Below are 21,772 nucleotides of genomic sequence, written 5' to 3'. Positions count from 1 at the left end.
GATAAAGGAATGCCCTGAATTGAGGCATTCGATGATTATTTTAAAAAATATTCACATGAGTTTAAACAACTTTAGATTAGATTCTATCGGTCACATATTAATCACTACTGTAGTTTCATTGTGGAAGCGAACTCATTGCTGCCCCCCCCCCCTCCTCCCGCCCCGCTGACTGGTGCTCGCGCTGGATTTTTTTTTTAATTGGAGAAAAGATAGCAAGATCTGTCGAAAATCATTTTTGGTGGTTTCTTATGTGTAACATTTTGTTTCACTTTCCCACCCCTTTGTTTATTCGGCCAGTCTGTGTTAATTCAATTGCCGCATGCGACCGAAAATCTTGTGTCGCTTCAGCGCACACAGCTCAGAACATTTATAGCCCCTGGTCATCAATTGTTATGTAATTGAGTAACAGTTGGAAGGGTGATTTTACTACATAAAATAATAAAATCATAATATAATCTATTTGAATTGAGTACCATGCGTATAGATTCCCATAATAATTATATTTTTTTATTACCTTTCTATGTTTACATTTAATTTTGTTCAAATAATTAATAATTTTCTATCATTTAAATTGTGTGCTTCATCAAATACGTATTCCGATTACCTTGAAGTCATTAATTTTCCATTGGCTTTTGACAAAAGAGAGACGCCTGACCATCCAATGAAAACAAATACACAGAGTTTGATTGACAGGTGTAGCCAGGTGCAGGTCTCACCCGATGTCCGAGGTTATGTGTGCTGCTTGTACACAGCCGAATGGTCTCAGTAAGAGTTATCGATGTAAATAAATAATAAAAATACATGCTTATCAAAACATGATCGTGCAAGTTAAAGTTGATTTAGGTTTGTTCCAATAGAAATCATGTTTCACTAACTGTATTTAATATTTTTTATGTATAGCGAATTTGAATATTGTTTCAGTACTGAAACATCGCATGAAAACGTTAAATATACATGTAATTATCTGTTACTAGTCGTCTTTTAATATATATACCTTTCTTTTGTTTGTTAAAAATTCGCTCAATTTTGTTAAAGTAATGTAAAACACGGGCGCCATTTTGAAACAATTAACTTGTCAGAGAGTTCCGAATGAAATCTGATGAACGTTTCACACGGTTCTCGCACGCTTTGCTCGAAACGATTTACACGCTTTGCCCGAAACGCTAAACGGTTTACATGAAACTCTAAAAGGTTTACACGAAACGTTTCTCGCACGTAGGCCGCACGCTTTTTTGGTGTAGTAGTACGTTTTAGGGTCTGTAAATTTTGTCAGCACGCAATTCTAAACTTGCACATAGTCTTCAAAAATTTAGAAATATTTTAATATAGAAGTTATCTTTGAAAAGGTTTACGTGTTTTGTAGGCGGGTTCAGTTTAAAAAAGAAATACAATTCCTGACATGAATCATGAGTAAACATCTCATTTTTTAAAGAATGTTTGAAACGATTACATAAACTCTGCTCGACAAATAGTTTTCCTAAAATATTTTCTTCCTTTCTTTGTTTCAAAACACGTTTTATATACAGGCTTTCAATCACAACACGTTTTTATAACAAAAGCAGAACTGAAAGTATAGTCATTATAATCGTTTGACACCATATAACATATATTTTCAACTCGCAGCAACAACGGAAGACCTACTCGGGGCTTTGCCACGAGCTCTGCTCTAGTATTAATTTTCCTATTGTACCTTGTTGTTATCTGACTTTCATTTTTTTCCTGGTTCATATATTTTTTTTAATTTGTTTATTTTTGCACTCTAACTACATACGTTGTATCCGTGCCCCGGCCCCTGTTTGTAGGTGTGTAAGTACCCATTTTCCAATTTAATGGTTTGACAATATGCAATATCTGCATAAAATTTTTAACTGTTTGTTTTCTTCTTTTTATTCTTTTTTTATATTTATTTTTTTATACTTAATTAAAACCCGAGTTGTATTTTGAACCCGTTATTTTCCGTGTGATATTTAATTTCAGGCTGAAATGTTCTCGGCAATCAGCTAGGGTGTGTGGTGATGAAAACAATGTTAACAAATCGTACGCAGAATGTGTATCTGCGTAAATATTTATTTAACTTGACTTATGATAGATTTTATATTTACTTTATACAAGAGTTGGATTTATTTAATTAAACCCGCTATTTTCCGAGTGATTTAATCTCGGGCTGAAATATTCGCGGCGATCTACTAGTGTGTTCGGTAATGAAAACAATTTTAACAATACAGAAAATGTATTCATCATTAAAGCTCATAATTTTAGTTGAAAAAAAATTAACTGGACATTTTTATACATTCTATAAATGATGCAGCGATGATTAACAACTCGGCAATTGTTACTAAAAAGAAATTCCACGTAAATCTTTATTTGTACGTGTTCTCTCTTAAATTCTGCCATTATCAGTTTGTTTGTAAATATCGTTTAAAGCGATCATACGTTTATCATGAACATCGTTTATCCTTTCCTATCATGGATCAATCCTATCATATCGTGCGTGTATATTGTTCTATCGTGCGTTAATCCTATCCTTTCGTGCGTGAATACTGTTCTATCGTGCGTTAATGCTATCCTATCGTGCGTGAATCCTATCCTATCGTACATGTACGTTAAATCTATAATCAGTTGTTTACGTATCTCGACTCAATACGAAGGAAAGGAAGAATGTAAAAATCTCTTAGATCTCACCAACGCTTGTGATGTACTCAACACGTGTCTTCAAACCTTGCACCGTAATATACGAGTTAAATGTCAGCCATTGTTGGCATAGCACAACGGGAGAAAACATTAAAGAGCATTATGGGATGTAGACAAATTTTGTTTTGATTAATTTGTAGGTTTAGCTCGTTCTTTTTCCTGCGCACACTGGTTCTTGGAGCTTGTTTCGCTCGCTTATACATTTTCTTCATACGAATAGAGCAATTCAGAGCATGGAATCTATTGATTCTTTTGCACAACAAAAATGTTACAGTTAAAATTACATTAATTTAAAGGTGTTTATGTTTGTATATAAGATATAAATCAGTTGAGCACAAATGACAAAAACTCTAAATAACAAGAATCTGTGTAGACATTTTTAGTTTACCTAAACTTAATACATGAACACATTTTTAAAGATGATATTAATGATATTTTACTAAAAAAAAATAATTCCGAAAACGTCAGCCAAAGAATATGTTTTTTTACCAATGTAATCAGGTAAGCGTGCCGAATTAGGTTCCCAATCACGAACTGAGGGGTGCCATCGACCTCAGTGAACTTGCTTGTAATATTTTACTATCACCATATTGTCTTCTTTTAACTGTTTAATATTTAAAAAAAAACCCATCAAAACTTGAATTAAAACAGCAATGATATTTCCAAATGATGATATTCAAAACATTTCAATGATATGTATCGTTCATAAATAGTTCAATGGAGAATCGACTTTACTTGATGAGGAAGGTCCAATTATGTGCCTAGTCTCTGATAGAACGAAGTCACACACCTGCATGATTACATTTTACTTTAATGTGTCCATTCTCACTTTTGATAGCTATATTCATCAATTCGAACAGACTATTCCTGAGGACAGTTGAAGATAAATATCAATATCCTGTGTTGACCCTGGTGTGACCCTGACTAAGACAGACATACACGTATAATACCCGTAAAACTATTACTTAGGAAACACTGCATTCTGATCAGAGGAAGATGCTGGTCCGATCCTGCTTATTGTTTGGGGTGGTACTAGCGGTGGTGCTCTCCGTCCCAGTAAATAAGAAAAGGGATGAAGGTAATTTTTAAACCATATATCTACTAATACTTTATATATGCTTCCATGAATTATTTAGAATAAAATTTAAGCTCATGCACATTTAGAACGACTTGTTTGCATTTGGAATATTGTCTACCTACATCAAAACAAACTTTAATTAGTCGTTTACAATAAAAATTAAGTTGTAGATTAAACATCTTTTTTTATTATTGTAAAAAGAAAAACAATAAAAGTTTGAATGCCAACATTTAAAATCACTGGTAAAAAATTCTCAAATTTTTGAAATTATTATTTGCAACGCAATAATTTGCCCGACTATTATAACAAAATACAAATTAATTTCAATCTGACTTTAATATACACTGCTTAATCTTCATATTCGAATATATATGTGAATAATGGTTTGAAAAAAAAAACAAACAACAAAAACTCTAACGATAGAGCGAATTAGCCATTAAAGGCCCTCCTTTTATTTTATTATTTCTTAAACAATAAGAAATTGTTCACCAAGTGTTAGACGATATGTTTACATAGATTACTCTTGCGTTTCCTTGAAAAACAATTAAAGGGACTGTCCTTTCAACTAAATAACTGAGAAGAGTGTTTAATAATGTATTGTTGATGCATAATGAAAAAAAAAATGCAGCCATATTGGACACTTGAGTTATATATAATACGCTTTTAATCTAAAACGATATAAAGTCATTAGAAATGTACTTTTCAACCCCCTTCCCCCAAACTCTCTCTCTCTCTCTCTCTCTCTCTCTCTCTCTCTCTCTCTCTCTCTCTCTCTCTCTCTCTCTCTCTCTATCTATCTATCTATCTATCTATCTATCTATCTATCTATCTATCTATCTATCTATCTATATATATATATATAAGAAGCACAAACAAACCAACAGCACTCGTTATCTATAGTGTCGGATCGTCCCGAAAATTTGACAATATGTTACTTTATTGTTCGTGTCGCTGGTTATTTTTAGTGGTTCGGTTTTTTTTATTTACAGACTCTAAAACGTGCTACTACACCTCTAAAACGAACCGTACCGTTCCGTGCAAGAAACGAACCGTACCGTTCACAAAACGAACCGTACCGTTCACAAAGCGAACCGTACCGTTCACAAAATGAACCGTACCGTTCTCAAAACGAACCGTACCGTGCAAAAAGTGTGCAAGATAATTTATGCAAGACCCGCATCCAGACGGACAAAAAAGCGAACCGTACCGTGCAATAAGCGTGCAACTTCCATATACGGCTTATTGACCTAATGTCTTTCGATGAATACGGACGGAGATTATCACTGACCAGTTAAGTCCAATATTTTGCTAGATATTTTTTTATATGGGATTAGAAAAGACATACTAAAATTTTAAACTGTAATTCTTTTTAAAACAGTTACAAAATATTTTAATTTAATTTCCTTTCTATAAAGACCGTAATCATATCTCAAAATATGCATCGCCGATTTCTTAAACATTGTAAACTATTAATGTTCACACAATTCGTGGTTATACTATTTTGATAATTTTTATGAAATGTTTGAAACATTGGGTACATATTGGGCCTTACATAGCTTTAGGTGATTCTCAGTAGAGAGAGAGAGAGAGAGAGAGAGAGAGAGAGAGAGAGAGAGAGAGAGAGAGAGAGAGAGAGATCTCGTTACCTGAGACGTTAAAAAAATAGCGTATGTTTAGAAATAAAATACATTATGGCTAAACAAGGGTTGAAATATTATAATATATAATTTTATATCCCTTTCAAATAAAAAAAAAATTCCAACTTAAGTTACGCGGACCTTTTGATTTGTTAATTAATCTACAGCTGCTAAACTTTAAACCAATTAACAATGAGAAAAGAAAACATTTAAATATATGTGGATGTGCTGTAGTAAATGACAACCACATATTACCGGTGACTCGAGTGATTTGTACTTCAGCTATTTATGTAGCAATACATAAACAAAAAATCACTCTTATATGATATATCATAGATAAAGATATTTACAACATCTTAGAAAATTAAATGCAAGCATCGAACGGAAAAAAGTACACAACTTTCAACTTTATTTCCCGCATAGCTGGTAATGGCGTCGTGATTTCACATGAACAAAAATCATTCGTGCGATATATGTGTACAGAAGCTGATCAGAAACACAACAGCGTCTTTCATCTTGAGTTTTATACACAACAGGTGTTATTGTCTTATTTTTTGGACGCTAAAATATGTGTACACGAGATGCCGGTATTCACACCTTTCCACGGACATTACAACCTGTCGTGTGTATAGTCTGAATATATCTTACTTCTACTTTGTTTCGTGGCTTTTCTTTATCTCTAAACCCCCCCCCCCCCCCCCAGAAGAACTGTCTGTAGATATATGTACACAAACAACTACACGGAAGACTATCGGCGAGTGGATCCGTAAAACTATACATACACGGGATTTTCACAAATATTACCTTGCAATAAAATATCATTTACCGGGTACCAAAAACCTGATTAATTATATTTTAAATAGTTGAATGGGATTTTAACATTTTGCAAGTGGTGTAAGCACAAATACAGCTCTTTTTATATTTATTTTCAATCTAATATGTGTGATGTGAAATAACGTCAACATTTTAACTATCGAGATCAATCTGAATACATCCTCTACTGTACAAACTTTTAGTCATTGTGTTGAAATCGTTGCGAAATCCATGAGTCTAAAATGAATGAATGAAATTCATACAAATAAAAATCTAATAATTCCAAATTGTTTGCACACAATTACATACACTCTCAGAGAGAGAGAGAGAGAGAGAGAGAGAGAGAGAGAGAGAGAGAGAGAGAGAGAGAGAGAACTTGTGTGTTGGTTATATTACTTCAATTAAAGTTTTATCTCCGAACTATATTATTTCGCTTTATGTTTCTATAGTTGGTCATTTGAGCGGGATTTTATCTCAGGACTCCACGTGCTTCGCCTTTCAATCAGTTTAAGTATAACTGTACAGATCACGCCATGTGCCGCGTGCTACTTGGCTCCTCCTATATGGCTAGAAGAAAATTATCTAATGAAAACTTTTTTGTTTTTTGTTTTCTTAAATCCCTATTAAAAAGAGTGTTCATATTTGAAATTATTCAACAATAATTTCCTTCCGACTTCATGATTATATAACTCATGTACTGGCGATCAGAGTTTTTTCCTCGCTGTCGTATTATTTTTGTTACTAGATAGATTTATAATAATTATATTTATCACCTTACTGCAAGTATGTGTGTAAAAAGGAAAATAAAAAATATAAACAGGTTAGTCAGCAACTGTTAATCGTCAGCTAAATCGCATGCATTCAGTGAAGAGCGGACACTTGTTCAACAGAATGATAAATATCGCCATTAAATTCTATTGACTTGTGTATATCCAGTTGCGTACATATCGTAAGAAATATGCTACATGTATATGTATAGTTTAACGGAAAAACAAAAACTAATAGTCATATTTTGACTATACACGCGATCTTAGTTTAGATAAGAGAAGCGATGACGGGTTACATGTAGGTATGATCTGTGTATACCCAAAAGTGCAGAAAATCGTAGAATCAATATTTAAATGAATAGAATTCGTGTCATTACTCAAAAAACTTAATAACAGTTGATTTCAAGATTTCTTATCTGAAATTCATTGTTTATCTTATCATTAACTGCGTGTAATTTTACATCGTCTATTCACTAGGGGAATTTGATCGGCAATAGTACTATGTACAGTAGTACGCAATAAAGAATAATGATACGAATTATGAAGAAAGAAAAAGAAAGATGCTTGTAAAAATAACAACTAGCCGAGAATCAAGACGACAATTAAGGAAAATTAAGAAATATCAGAATAAAGTCGACGCAATTTTTATAGCAATTTTAAATGGATTAGAAATATTTAATGACTTCAATTCAAGTACATGTATAGAAATAAAAACTTAAGATGCTTTGTAAAATTATCGTCAGCTCGCTGAATTAACAGAAATATATCAGATTAAAGTCAAACAGTTCTTTTAATATATCTTAATGATTACATTTATCTAAAATTAAATACTAATAATAACAGACTAATCAAAATAAAAATTACCCCCGATTCCCGGTTGTCACTGAGTACACGTTTCACGAAACGTATTAAAAACAGAGGAACGGATGGAAGTTCTGATTTTGAATAGATTGAAATACATTTGTAAAATATCATATAAATAAACCAAAAATTTCATTATCATATGTCATAATTACCACCTTGCTGAAGTAGATTGGGTAAAAACTAAACGAAATTTTATCGAGAAAAATTAAAGCGTTCAGGCCACGCCTACCTCATTAATAAAGCGCGCAAACCGTTCACAAAGCGTGCAGCTATTTTTAGCAAAGCGTACCTAAAGAAGCGAACCGTTCCGTTCACAAAGCGTACCGTACCGTTCACAAAGCGTACGTACCGTTCACAAAGCGAACCGTACCGTTTACAAAACGAACCGTACCGTTCACAAAGCGAACCGTACCGTTCAAAAAGCGTAACGAACTGAACCGTGCAACTGGTCTAGTAGCACGTTTCAGGGTCTGTAAATATCTGAGAAAATATCTGCTGACAATAACTTTAATCTTTCTTTTCCTTGTTTTTTCTATATATTGATGATTAAAAAATTGAGGTACATGAATATTTAGATATAAATTGTAAATATATTTATTAAACACATTCCTTGTTGTGGAATTTTAATCAAAAAGGTATCGACCATAACATATAAAAGCCATATAGTTCGTTACAAACAGCATATAGTTTTGCAAGGCCTGATAAATGTACTCGTATGGTTATAAAGATAACGAAAAAGCGCATGATATTCTTTAGAAATAGTCACATAACAAACTACTTGATCCTGCTATAAATCATTGTTGAAAACAATACAGATGTCCTTAGGGAGGAAGTTCGAGAACTGGTGGAGTATCTTAAAGGGGAACAACTTAAAGATGAGTCAAAGGTAACAGTATTTAAAAAAAAAAACAAATGACAATAAGAACTATTTAATCGGTAGTATTGTTGCGGTTATATAGTGGAGATAAAACGAACAAAATTCGATAGGAGAACTTGTGTATAAAACCAGAAAAGGATAAATCTATAATATATACTTTAGCTATCAAAGTTCAATATGATTATTGAGACAAAATTGCAAATTGTTATTTTGTGTACGTTCATACTTTAACGCAGAAATATGAAAGCCTGGAGAAAAGGAATAAAGTGGTGGACAGGAAAAGTGAAAAATCGAGAAGTCACAGTGATATGCTTGATGAAAAGGTACCTAGTTATCTTTCGAATTCCTAATAATTGTAACCATTTGAATCTGTGTTGGACGTGAATGGCTTGTATAGAATATCGTCTTAATTTATCAGCATTATTGATATATTGAAAATGATGCATCTCTTACTTTACTTTACAATCTAAGGTAAAAGGGCCTAAAGTAATAGGCTATCGACCATATATTTAAAACCATCAAGTTACCTCAAAAATATCTTATAAAATAACAAATATTTAGTATATGATAATTTTTAGCAACAGCAACAATATTACAGTAAACAAACAAAGTGTGCTAGCACTCTTCATTTTGTTTATAATTCATAAATACCTACGATACAATGTACATATATCGCTATTAAAACTAAGTCACTTTTACAATAGCATCTAAATTATCACAGAGTTTAAGCATAGTTTCATTTTCTTCTTGATCTTTTGTACAATGGATCATCACAAAAGAAACCCAGTATATATCTGTATATTTATCAAACACAAACTCGTAATTTTTAAGATTACTGAATACAGATTTAATCTAAAACTGAAAAAGTCTAAGTTTTATCGCATACCTAAAACTCTGTATTAATTACTTAATACGTAAATAACCATTATGTCATGTACATGTCATTTTTTCTGTTTCTTTGAAAAGCTTGCTGAGTATAGGTCTTCAGTTAAGTATCTACATAAAGTGAGATCACGGCATTTATTTAGAATTATCCCAAAGTCATGTAATGGACGTAAATGTTAGCTCCTTGTTTTGTCTGAGTTTTGTCTTGAGAGTACTTTACATGTCAAAAGAAAACTCGAATCAAAATCCCAGGTAAAAAGTAAATGATTTAGGGATATTTAAAGAATTAGATATTAAAAGTTTACTTAATAGGTAAAAGAACAGTTTTCATCAATTTCTTTAACCATTATGTCATTTAAAGAGGGCACATTATTTGAAATATTTACCATTTTAATTTAATGTAACATCTGGTTTTATTCAAGTGTGATGGCTTGCATAACAAGAGACGCTATTCTATTTTTTTTTCGCCAGGATGTAGACCCAAATGACGACACATTAATGGTATTAATGGAGGGAATGGCAGTAGAAAAGAATGGCAAAGTTTATACGGTAAAAAGTGTATCTTAGACGGTCCTAGTCAACTTCTTACAAAACAAATATATTATGGCAGTGGTTTCACAACTTAGTTTTATGAATTCAGAGACGGCTTGGGACAAAATATATTTCCAACAAAATATTTGAAACGGTCTTCTCGCAAAAAACGAAGGAACTTGTGTAGTGTTACATTTATGGGTCGTATTTAATAACTTTTAAAGCTTATTTAAATGCACTTTTGATATATTTAAAGGACAACACATATATTTGAATTGCAAAATTAAGCCTCCTTATATCAAAATATATTAACCAAGAGGGTGTGAAAACAAAAGTGATATTTGTGTACATTTATGCATTTACATGTATGTAATGTATGTTTACAGTAACCTCTTATGAAATACACTGGGCAATTGTAGTTAATCATAATCTCGGTATAAACATGGCTCAGAATCATATAAAAAAATAAAACAGCTCAACCATCATGACATAGAAATGTTTAAAGAAAAGAAGTCGGGTAGAAATATACGCAATCATGTTTGATATAGTTAAATATATTTCATTTAAAAACAAGATTAAAAAATCAAAGCAACTGCAGAACATTTGGCATTAAGAAATGGATCATATACCGGTAATACCTATTAGCAAATCCCTCTTTCAAAAATGAAATTTTAGGAGGACTGCAACAAAAATGTTTGTAGATTGATGTTGTATAATGTATGCATATTTCGTTTCTATTTATGTACCAGTGTTAAAAGAAGCGAAAATATAATTATATTGACTTGGAATTCACTTCATCTACATAACATAATTTCAAATGTAACTTTGATAAAATTAAGTTCTCACTGGGAACATATTTTCGTTTCTCATGTCAATTAACTGAATATCAAATATCGACTTTTAAAGGAATCCAGTATATGCTGTAATTCAATGCTAACAGGTTAAAGGGTTGCATCCTGAACTGACAGCCTTTGCCAATGCGAGCAAGCTAGAAAAGCTTCCGTCAACACCTAATCAGGTTTGTATGGAAAATATTTCAATCGATCTTCATTGTTCGTGTATTTGGCTAACTCTAGGTTGTACATGCATATAAGTTTTTCAGTACCCGAAGATTAGATCTGACAATTTATGATGCATATTATTAAAGTCTTCCGTTAGAACGGAAGACCTTATAGTGATTGTAATGTTTTTTATTATTATTTTTTTGTTTTTTATTGTTTTTGTTTGTTCATATAATGTTTTCACAGATGGATGCGGAAAAGAGAAGTTTTTTGAAAACGGCAAAAAAATGGCCGAAAGCTATTGTTCCCTACAAAATTGATAAAAAAAGCATAGGTAAGCTTTTTAATTACAACAGTGTATGTTTTATCAGTAAAATATTGACAATTGTTCTCAAATTTATTACGAGTCACATAGTACTTTCTTTGCTGAAATGTGTGTGGTTTTTTTTATTTGGTTGATCTGCAGTACGACAACAGAGTTACTATATCCTCCAAAAAGCAGTCAACATCTTCAACTCTCGCACCTGTTTAAAATGGCTGCCACACACCCCGGAGCTTGCTAAGCAAGTAGGACACAACCATTATGTGGAGTTCAAAAATAGCTTGTATGTATCATAGATATTCATATAATGTAAAGACATGCTGTTTCGGATATGGTTACGAACATTCAAATACGTTGAGACAACGCATTGGCGTTTGCATGCTTAGGAGTTAGTTGGTGACCTTTATCGTATGACAAATTTACATATATTCTAACATAACTAGGATGGATTTCAAAAGTATTCAGATGTAGCATCATGCGGATTAAAACGTTTTTCAATTATTTGATTGTTGTATTAGACTTAAATAAATATGGCATAGTCACAATTTTGATCAAATTTTATTTTTCTGTTTTTATTGTTTACAATTCTTTGTTAATGCATTTCAGATTTCATTTACATTTCATTTTATTCAGTTAATATTTATAATATCACAGAAAGCAATATTTACACATATAAAATATAACAGATAAAAAAGCAGACATTATCTCAGCACTATGCAACTTAATAGTTTAATGTGTTCATTTATTATTATATAGATTACATGACATACGAATGATAATTATTACCTACTTAAGGATAGAAATTGTTTAATTTTTCATAAAGATATTTATAAGTCTACATTTACATTCCCCTAGTCAATACAGATTCTTAAGTATTTGAAACTGTCAAAACTTTTAATAACATGACCATCATACATAATTTTTTTAAATCTGTAACACTTTTAAGTTTTCTTGGTGGACCAAATAAAATAGATTCCGTCTTGCCAGAATGAAGTGACAATCTGATGTCCGCAAATCATGAAGAACACTTTTTCAAGAACACTGCCCAGTTTTGTGCAATAATATCAAAATCTCTGTGAGCGTAAAAAAAATAGCACTATCATTGGCATACAAAATTAGTTTACAGTCATCAACACTGGCAGCCACATCATGTACACATATTGAATACAAAAGATGATCTAAAATACTTCCTTAAGGAACAACACAATTTATCATAATAAAATCTTTAAAAAACATACTGTTGACAGAGACTTGTTGCTATCTACATGACACGCAAATGAAAACCAAAATTTGAGTGTCAGTCGAAGATTTCTAAGCAAGATACAAAGCTCACAATCCGTTGCTATGTAAACAAGACTAGTGCACTGTTTTTTTTATTTATTTTGGTTCAATATACTTGTGAATGTTTTTTTTTTCAAGCTGATTTTTTGGATGACTATTAGGAATACCTTACTTAAGCATTGTAAACATTAAAAAATGAAAAACCAATTTTAACCAATATCGTGACCATGCCCCTTTAACAGTAATGGCAAGCCATTTTCTTTATTTTTTATCCTACAAATGCCAAGTTCATGTGTTTTTGATTGATGTCATTGCGTACTGGTATTGCCATTTGTTGTTGATTGTGTTCTGTTTCAGTGGATGCTATTCGAATATTGGATACTATCGAGATCGTAATAGGCCTCAAGAAATTGGAATGTATGAACCGTATTGCATGAATGTAAGTAACCAATGTATTGTATTTTATTGTTGTGTTTATCGTCTTTCATATTTGAAAAGTAACTGAAAATGGTCTTCAAACTAAAGACCTTTCAATTCCGCGTGTTTATATATTTTGCTCTGAGTATTCATTGCAGTTTCATATGTGTTAATGAGTTAAGAATGAAAAGCGGGGTAAATCCTTGCAAATAGTACTTTTTGTTGTTGTTGGCTTTTTTTAGATTTTTTTTTACAACATCAAGAAGTAATTTTACATTTCCATTTACAATTAAGAAATTACTACATTTATTATTTATGAGAGTTATGTTTGTTGATATACAGTCATGTTGATTTAAAAAATTGAAAACTGAAGACAAAAATGACAGACCAACAGAAGACGTAACACATGGTTTGATGACAGATAAATATCTAAATGAAGAGATTTTCAAATCTATTTGGGATTATTAACTTTCTAAACAATTGATCATATACGTATGTATCATTTTTTATCATAGTCAGGTGTTTTGAAATATAAAGTCAACTAGACTTGTTTTGTCTTCACCAAAAAAAAAACACCCTTAGCTTTATATTTTAAAAAAATGTTGAACACAATTCAAATCTATAGGATTTTTAACTTTTGATATAAAGTTTTACAGCTTATAAAACCACTTAGTTACATTTTGTGTTTTTTTTTATCCAGACACTTTTAAGATATCATCAACATTAGAGGATCATCAGTTATTTTAAATACAATATAACATGTTCAGCAATTCAAACTCGCAAAATTAAATTTACACCGTGTAAATTCAAAATGTTGGCACATGTAAAAGTTCGGATCGCAATAAAAAAAACTATTACAAAACCGATCACCATTTATATCAAAACAGATTCCATACTCTAATTAAACTACATGACAAAATAAAACATTTAATAAGTTGCGTTAAAAATAAAAAGTTATTAAAAAGTTTTTCCTTTAAAAATAAAATAACTATATATACATATAGCAAAAAATATATTGTTATTGGTAGAAGTTAACAAGATTAAAGGTAATGTTTTTGACGTTACATTGGTCTCTAGGTCACCTCAATGAGCTCATTACTTCTCTGTTGCAGTAAAAAAAAAGATATGGATAAGTTCAAAATGCCTAGTAATTTGATTTTTCAAAGTTAAATTCATTTACATGAATGAGATAAGATAAACACTATCAAAAATGTTCATGAATATATTAATACGTAAGTAATCGGGTTTAGAACCTAAAGGAATTGATTGCGTAACCATATGACTTAATTTAAACTTTAAACTGTATGTCACAGCTGTTTACTTATCTAAGTAATGTTTTTGGTAGGTTGGGACAGCGGTCCACGAAATGCTACATGCTGCGGGCTTTAGACATGAGCATAGTCGAAAGGACCGTGACGAGTATATACGTTTGATTAAAGAAAACCTTGGATACATGATAAATGATCCAAACTTCGCCAAAGGTGATACCTTGGATCGAAACCCTTACGACTATGAAAGCATCATGCAATACGGTTTGAAAGTAAGAAATATTGTTTTTTTATATTCAAAAGTATGTGTTAGAAAGAAATCAGTTCGTACAGTCTCCAAAACAGATGTATATTGTTAAGCTATCCTGCCTTACACAGTTTAGGAAAATGAACAGTTCATCTTGCTCTTTTGTTATTGGTGTGAAATGCATGTGAATCAATTTTTAATCATTTTTGTAAAAAAAAAAAAAAGATTTTGTAGTATTAAAGTCAAAAGCACTAAATAATTCTGTAAATGAAAAAAAAAAAAATGAGAGAACAAGTTTTATTGAAATCGGATTTGATCATTGTGTTCAAAGTTGGGACAAGACAGCACGTGAAAGGGAAGTAGATGTAGGTACACCTAAAAAACAAACTAAACTATGCCAAAACATAAAGGACCATCTTAATAGTTTGTGGTAACGGTACAATCATGATTTCCCTGATATACATACTAGAACATTGCGATATGTTTATTTTTTTTATTATGTGCAGTACTTTTCTACAAACGGAAAGCAAACAATAAAGTTCCTGGACAAGGACCTCGAATTTTTGGCAGGCACTGGTGACGCACAGGGGATGGATTTCTATGACGTTAAGGATGTTGTAGTAAACTATCAATGTGCAGGTAGTTTGCAGTTTACGTAGATATAGAACTCTAAATTTGGTCTTAGATCTTCGAATTAGTTAAAAAAAAACCTACGTAGCTCATATGTATTTTCCTATTAAAAATGAACGCACACACGTATTATCACTCCGGTGTTTTAGATTTAATTCAAGAGACTGTATAAAATTTACTTCTACTACTGCAGAAGGCGTTTTAAGGGAACTGCTATTTTGGTATTGATACAAAATCAATTAAAAAAAATAAGCAAATTTTTCATTTTATAGAACAAAAACATTTCTAGTATTTTTAAAATCTAAATTCTATTACCAAATATTTCCCCAATGACAAGTACATAAATTTATGAAATATTAATAAAACTTTTACTGTCGCGCTAGAGAGATTTCATGTGACGCAGCAATACGTAAGTAGCATGAAGCAAAACACTATGAAGAGCCCTCAATGAGTGCATTTTATGGTTGTTTTTTTTCTTCTAAATATTGTAAGGATTTTAAAATATAATTGTTGAAGATCTGGTTGCTGAAAACAGGAATTATGTACATTAATTTCCACAGCGGACTGTAAGGACCCTCCCAAGTGTACCAATGGGGGATTCGTCAACCATAAGTGTGAATGTTACTGTCCCCGGGGATACAAGGGAAAGACATGCGAAACTGTGATCAGTGACGGTGGTATGTCCAGATAACATTTTTGTTTTTCTTAACCATTTTGTTTTCTTAGCTACAACCACAGAGTGTGACTTTGTGGTATAATTTGATTTAGATTACAATTCTGGCTCCACCGTCACCAACATTTTCAAATTCTTCAACTCATTCCTCAACTCAAATCCTTTAAAGAAAAGTGCATACATTTGAGGTCAAACCTCAGATTTGAGGCTGAGTATTGACTTGAGGAAAGTTGGTGACGGCGGGGCCAGGGCATTTATTTTACAACTGTTACGATAAATTGTTATGGCGCATTTGCATATATGTAAACAAAATATTCATCCCTTAGTAATTGATACAATGTCGTAACAAGAAAATAAAAAAGGAACTTTCTCCTCCGCAACTAAATAAATCCACGTGCATCGTTCAAATATCATTCAATCCGTATAAATCGTAATTTGTTAATGTCAGATTGATAGCTCAAATCATGTCACAACTATTTATAGAAATTAAAGTACTTTTCCTTTTTCTTAAACAGATTGTGGAGGAATGTTAGACGTCCCTCCTGGAAAAGATGTCTTTGTGGTATCACCGGGGTATCCTGCTCCCTATCCACTTGGGAAAATTTGTCGTTGGGGCGTAAAGGTTTGAACGATCTATGTACTAATTTAAAGGTTTTCTTTTGTGCAGCTATCTTCTACACCGATAAATATTGAAATTGGTTATGTATGAAAAGAAATCCTAATAAAGGGACATTGATATGTATATAGTTACATTTAAAAAAGTATATGAGTTTGGAAATGTCTTTAAAGAATAAACAAATCGCCATTTCATATCATTAATAAGTCATTGAAAATGCTTATGAGTAACAATAATGAAGATGGATAAATATGGGAGATATCGTATATACTCGCCTATAAGTATTGTTCGCCAATAAGTCGGATACCTTTTTTTACCTTTATTTGAAGAGTTTCCTGTTGACTTTCCTTTTTAGGACAATTGATGTACATATACTCTCATTAACCACATTTCATCATAAAAACTGAATTTAAAAAAAAATGTGTTCTTGCTTGACCCCATAATTGCTTCTAGAATATGTTTTTATCATGGATCTTTCTTTTGATTAGTAACTTTTGATTTTAAATGTCATTATTTTATAAAACACCCATTACAAGTTTGTAATATAGCTTCAAAACTACCAGATATTTAAAGGTTTTTGAAAATTTGATGATTGTAATTTAATCCCCAAATGACTAATTAGTTGGTAATTAGAACCTTCGACTTGGTGTTGGTTTGTGTTGTTTTAGGTGACATAACACCTATAGCTATCATTACATCAGGTGTAAATGATTGCTTAAATGATGTCTAGGAATAACAATCAAATGAACTTTTGAATAATAGGGTTTTTTTTTAATTGTATTGACAATAATTTACAGACTGAAATGAAAAAGAAATGAACTAAAAGAGCTGACGTTTTATAATAATGCTGATTTTTTTATATTCATTTTAATATTTGTTTATTTAGGTTAATATTTAATACCGGACACTGTGAAGTGTTTTCAACGTTTTGTGATTCTCATTGTTTTGTCTTTAGCTGCTGTGTGTGGAGTCTTATTCGGTCATTGAGCTGATTTGTCTGGCCGATATATTTTTCCCTTTGATTGGACAAAAGCAAAATGAATTAAATTAGACTTATTTCAATGTACTTCATCGGAGCATTATGTTTTAAAAATTGTCCTCTTGATGTTCTTTCTTTTCCATCCTGTATAACGTCACATGATCCACATCCGGGGTTGCTGCAATTTTTGATGGAAATTTAATTGCTGGATGTGACTTTTGCTTTGGAGAAAATTTTCCTTAGATATGGCGTTTTTTGATTGTTCTAGTAATGGTAAAAACCGTTTTGCTGAATTAAAAATACCATGGTTACGTGGATAATGTGCAATAACAAACAGAGTTTTCTCGTCTTGTTTCACCTATTTAAGGCGGTTTTTCTAAATTGTTATCAAGGAATATCTTTTGTCCGGTTAATTCCGGTGCCAATAAGGTCCACGGAGAATTTTGTCGTCTAAAGGTGTTGTTTTAACACTTGCATTCTTTGTAGATAAAGAAAAAGGTGAGTCAGAATAATACGTTCATGCCGTGCCAGTTTGCATGGAATGATTTGTGTGAGACAGATGACATGAATGAAAATCAAAATATTGATGGGAATCTGTTTGCTAAATTAATCAGTAATAATATTGTCACCGTCGTTGAAAATAAGAACATCTAAGAATGGGTTTTTTTCACAATCGACGTCTAAATTGAATTTCCTTGAGTCATGTAGTTCATTAGAATACGGTGGACTTTTAAAAGATCCTTTCAGGTGTTGTCCAAAAGATAAAACTATTAACGAAGTATATTTTCCAGTTTTCTAATGTATTACGTAAAATTGGCATCAAATATATCCGACAACAATATACTATAGTGTTTTTATGTTGGAAATAACAAGTGAATCATATGTTTGCGCAAATGCTGTGCCCATGACAGTACTTCTGATCTGTAGATAATTTTTATAGTGTTATTTTGTATTAAAAGTTTTAGTCCGTTTAAGATGTTTTTTTTCTTAAAAAATCTGCTATCAATTTGTTCTAGATAATTCTCCAACCTATATTCGATTGCTTCTAATGATAAATTATGCCCATCTTTCGGACATGACTCGCACTAACGGTTGCTCCGTTTGAGGTACAATACAAATATTTAATAACAACACAACACAGCTACAGGTTGAAAAAAAGGTCATTTATTTTTAAATGACTTTTTGTTAAATTTATAAAAACATCAAATTTAGTTGAAAGTTTTACTTTTCCATAGCAATGATAAACATATCACCACTTGTAACTTCAAATCCAAACATCACTGCATAAAATGCTGATATCAAAGGTGGGGTAAGGTAAAAATACCACATACTGCCCACAATAGGCAGAAATGACTGTCGTTTGCAGTAAACCCCACTCAACCTTATTGCGAGTCTAAATCTTCCTAGCCATAACAGTCAATGAGCATTTCTAAAAACTAATCATGAAAAAAAAGATTTTTTACAACATGAAAACCAAACTATTTAGCGCTGTACAACACGACTACATTATTATGTACACCTTATTTGCTAGATGCATTGTTACATCTAAGCTTTAACTACTTGTTGATACAAGCATATGTCCCCGTCACCATGGATGAACATTTTTGTTTACGGCAATGTCTTCTTTCCCAATATACATAAAACATGTCAACAGAAATTAACTGTATGATCTGGGGTATCTAAAGGAAATACTTGCTATTCTATAGTAACTCAACCTAGCTATCTTGACAATGACCTACATTTTACCATAGATAATGGATACTATTTTGGCAAAAATCTCCCAATGGGACTTAGTTTTACTTGTCAGTTATTTGAAGAATTAAGTACAGTAGTGCACTGGGTATGCGAAAACAAGTCAGGATTATGTGGGAGACTAGTTTATCAACTACATGATTTTTTGGTGCTTACCCAGAAGAATTTGTATTAGAGACCTCAACAAAATAATGTTTATGTTCAATGATATCGCTATTCCGATCAAGGAGACAACAACCGACTTTACCTGCAATTTGCTAATGTTTGGGGGCATTGAGTTAGATTCTGTTTTGATGGTAAAACCTTTACCACCAGAAAAGTTAGCTAAAGCTAGACACGTAATACAAATTCATAGGTTCAATTAATCAATAACATTACAAGAGTTACAATCTATCATAGGTATGTTAAATTTCGCTTGTTCAGTGGTCATTTCAAAACGCCCATTTTTGAGGCGGCTAATTGATCTCCAATTTGGGTTAACTCAATCTTATAATCATAAAAGGTTGAATAAGGAAGCTCGCAGACCTAATTTTTTAGAGTTTATTTTTTTTTAAACATTTCAATTGTAGGTCTTTGTTTTTATCAGAAATTCTCACTCATTACCGTTGTACACGGATGCAAGTAACATTGGTCTTCGTGGTTATTTAGGAAACCAGTACTTTAGTAGTATATGACATATAACCTGGAAATCCTACCATATTACAATAACGGAGTTATTTCCTATTGTACTTCAGTTCACTACTTGTCTACTTAACTACTTGTAGTTCAGCTTTTGGCAGATCAGTTAGCAAATCGATTATTCTTTTTTACAGATAATGCACATTATCAACAAATAAACCTCTAAAGAGAAAACAATTATGGTCCTTGTTGGTCATTTAGTAGCGCAATGTTTAAAACACAATGTTTTATTTCAAGCAAGAAATGTACCTGGCTTAGATAATGTTTTAGCTAATCATCTCTCTAGGCAGCAGATTTTACAGTTACTACAATAGTTTACCCACAACAACCCTTAGGCATGCCATTACAGAGAGGGCAATTTCAAGATTAAGAATTAATAGATACGGATTTAATACATCAGTCATTAGCAACATGTCATCAGTTGCTTTTCCAAGAAAAGGTATCCCAGCTGAAGCAGAATATAGCATCCTGTTTATAGCTTTTTGTTACTCCCACTGATTGGCTTGCACTACTGTAGCAACTTATGTCTTAGCATTAAGTTCTCAGCATAAGATAAGGAATATGGAGGGCCAAACTCATTTTTTAGTAAAAAAAAAAAAAAACCTTTAAGGTTGTAAAGATAAAACAAGCTTAGCAGACCCTAGGTTACCTATAACACCATGCATTCTAAAAAAAGCTGATAGCTTCTTTACCACATACAGTAAGTTCACATAGTGTACCTGTGTTTATGAAAAGTATGTTTATATTGGCTTTTCATTGGTTTTTAAGGATTGGAAAATGTACAGCTTCAAAAGACAAAAAATGGTCATATACTTACAGTACAATCTGTGCAATGTTCAAACAATATATCAGACTGTCCAATAGGGTTTCAATTGACTATGAAAACTTTCGAACAAAGTAAAGGAAAATCTAATACTTGTACGTGGAAAGTTACGCCAAAGAAAACACAATATGTCCTGTTCGGCCATGTGGAGATATGTTTAAGCCAACTCCAACCAACTCCCGGTCCTCTTTTTACTGTCATGAATGGGTCACGAGTGTCACGGAAATTAATATTTCACAGACCAGTTATGTCTGTCATTGAACCTTTGTAGTTTAGACTGTAACCGATATAAAGGTCACAGCTTTAGAACTGGGGCAGCCATAACGGCTTTTTTAAAATGAATTTCAGAGCAAAATATTAAAGAAACGGGACGCTGGTCATCCGATGCCCTTAAAAAGTAAATTAGATTCCCGGTTGTAAAACTTAGCTGCTAGGGAGGTGAGGTTGAAGTAATGACAATGGTGTCAGGAGCATTTTAACAATTCCCGATCTGAACAATATTAATGTAATGGAACTAATTTATATGCATTCGGAATGTCTATTTTAAACAGCCTACAATTTTCCCCATATTTACGCATTAAAACTACCGCATCTTCTATTTCCTGATATTGAACCAATTTGAATTCACCATGAATACCATCACTGACCGAACTATCCTCAGAGTAAAAAAGATTATGTATAACTATATTATAATCAACAATAGTCTCTCCTGACTTATTCGGAATTAGACCTAGAGGTGAACTTTGAAAATTCTGAAATATAATTTCCCTAAATTGACCTGATACGCTATGGTTGTTGATGTCAATCTGAAACTTTTGTTTCAAGAAGTCTAAATTCTCCTTAGCTGATTTCAAATTATCACTATCTCGTAACTTTCTTTGACTTTCAAAAGCGATTCTAGACCCAACTTTAAACCCTTCCATCAATGGTTCCGCTTGTTTC

The 21,772-nt window shown here is 32.1% G+C and overlaps 1 protein-coding gene across 3 annotated transcripts in view; it reads left to right on the top strand.

Moving 5' to 3' along the window:
- Positions 1 to 3,557: 3,557 nt before the first annotated feature.
- LOC105324128 (uncharacterized) overlaps positions 3,558 to 21,772 on the top strand; it is a 31,254-nt gene continuing 13,039 nt past the window's right edge. Inside the window, exons 1-12 of one of the 3 annotated variants that reach the window (XM_066068443.1) lie at positions 3,558 to 3,769; positions 8,666 to 8,736; positions 8,964 to 9,050; positions 10,084 to 10,161; positions 11,084 to 11,161; positions 11,391 to 11,478; positions 11,611 to 11,749; positions 13,105 to 13,186; positions 14,510 to 14,704; positions 15,186 to 15,318; positions 15,870 to 15,986; positions 16,498 to 16,604. In XM_066068443.1, coding sequence (XP_065924515.1) covers positions 3,688 to 3,769; positions 8,666 to 8,736; positions 8,964 to 9,050; positions 10,084 to 10,161; positions 11,084 to 11,161; positions 11,391 to 11,478; positions 11,611 to 11,749; positions 13,105 to 13,186; positions 14,510 to 14,704; positions 15,186 to 15,318; positions 15,870 to 15,986; positions 16,498 to 16,604 — 1,257 coding nt within the window. In that variant the 5' untranslated portion in view covers positions 3,558 to 3,687. Of the gene's footprint in view, positions 3,770 to 4,851; positions 5,060 to 8,665; positions 8,737 to 8,963; positions 9,051 to 10,083; positions 10,162 to 11,083; positions 11,162 to 11,390; positions 11,479 to 11,610; positions 11,750 to 13,104; positions 13,187 to 14,509; positions 14,705 to 15,185; positions 15,319 to 15,869; positions 15,987 to 16,497; positions 16,605 to 21,772 lie in introns of those variants that run through there. The other 2 variants (XM_034472498.2, XM_066068444.1) reach the window with 2 other exon arrangements.

Source organism: Magallana gigas, chromosome 8, assembly GCF_963853765.1.
Source record: "Magallana gigas chromosome 8, xbMagGiga1.1, whole genome shotgun sequence".
NCBI classification, from domain to species: domain Eukaryota; kingdom Metazoa; phylum Mollusca; class Bivalvia; order Ostreida; family Ostreidae; genus Magallana; species Magallana gigas.
The sequence above is the reverse complement of the archived record's forward strand: the minus strand, read 5'-3'. Positions and strand labels throughout refer to the sequence as shown.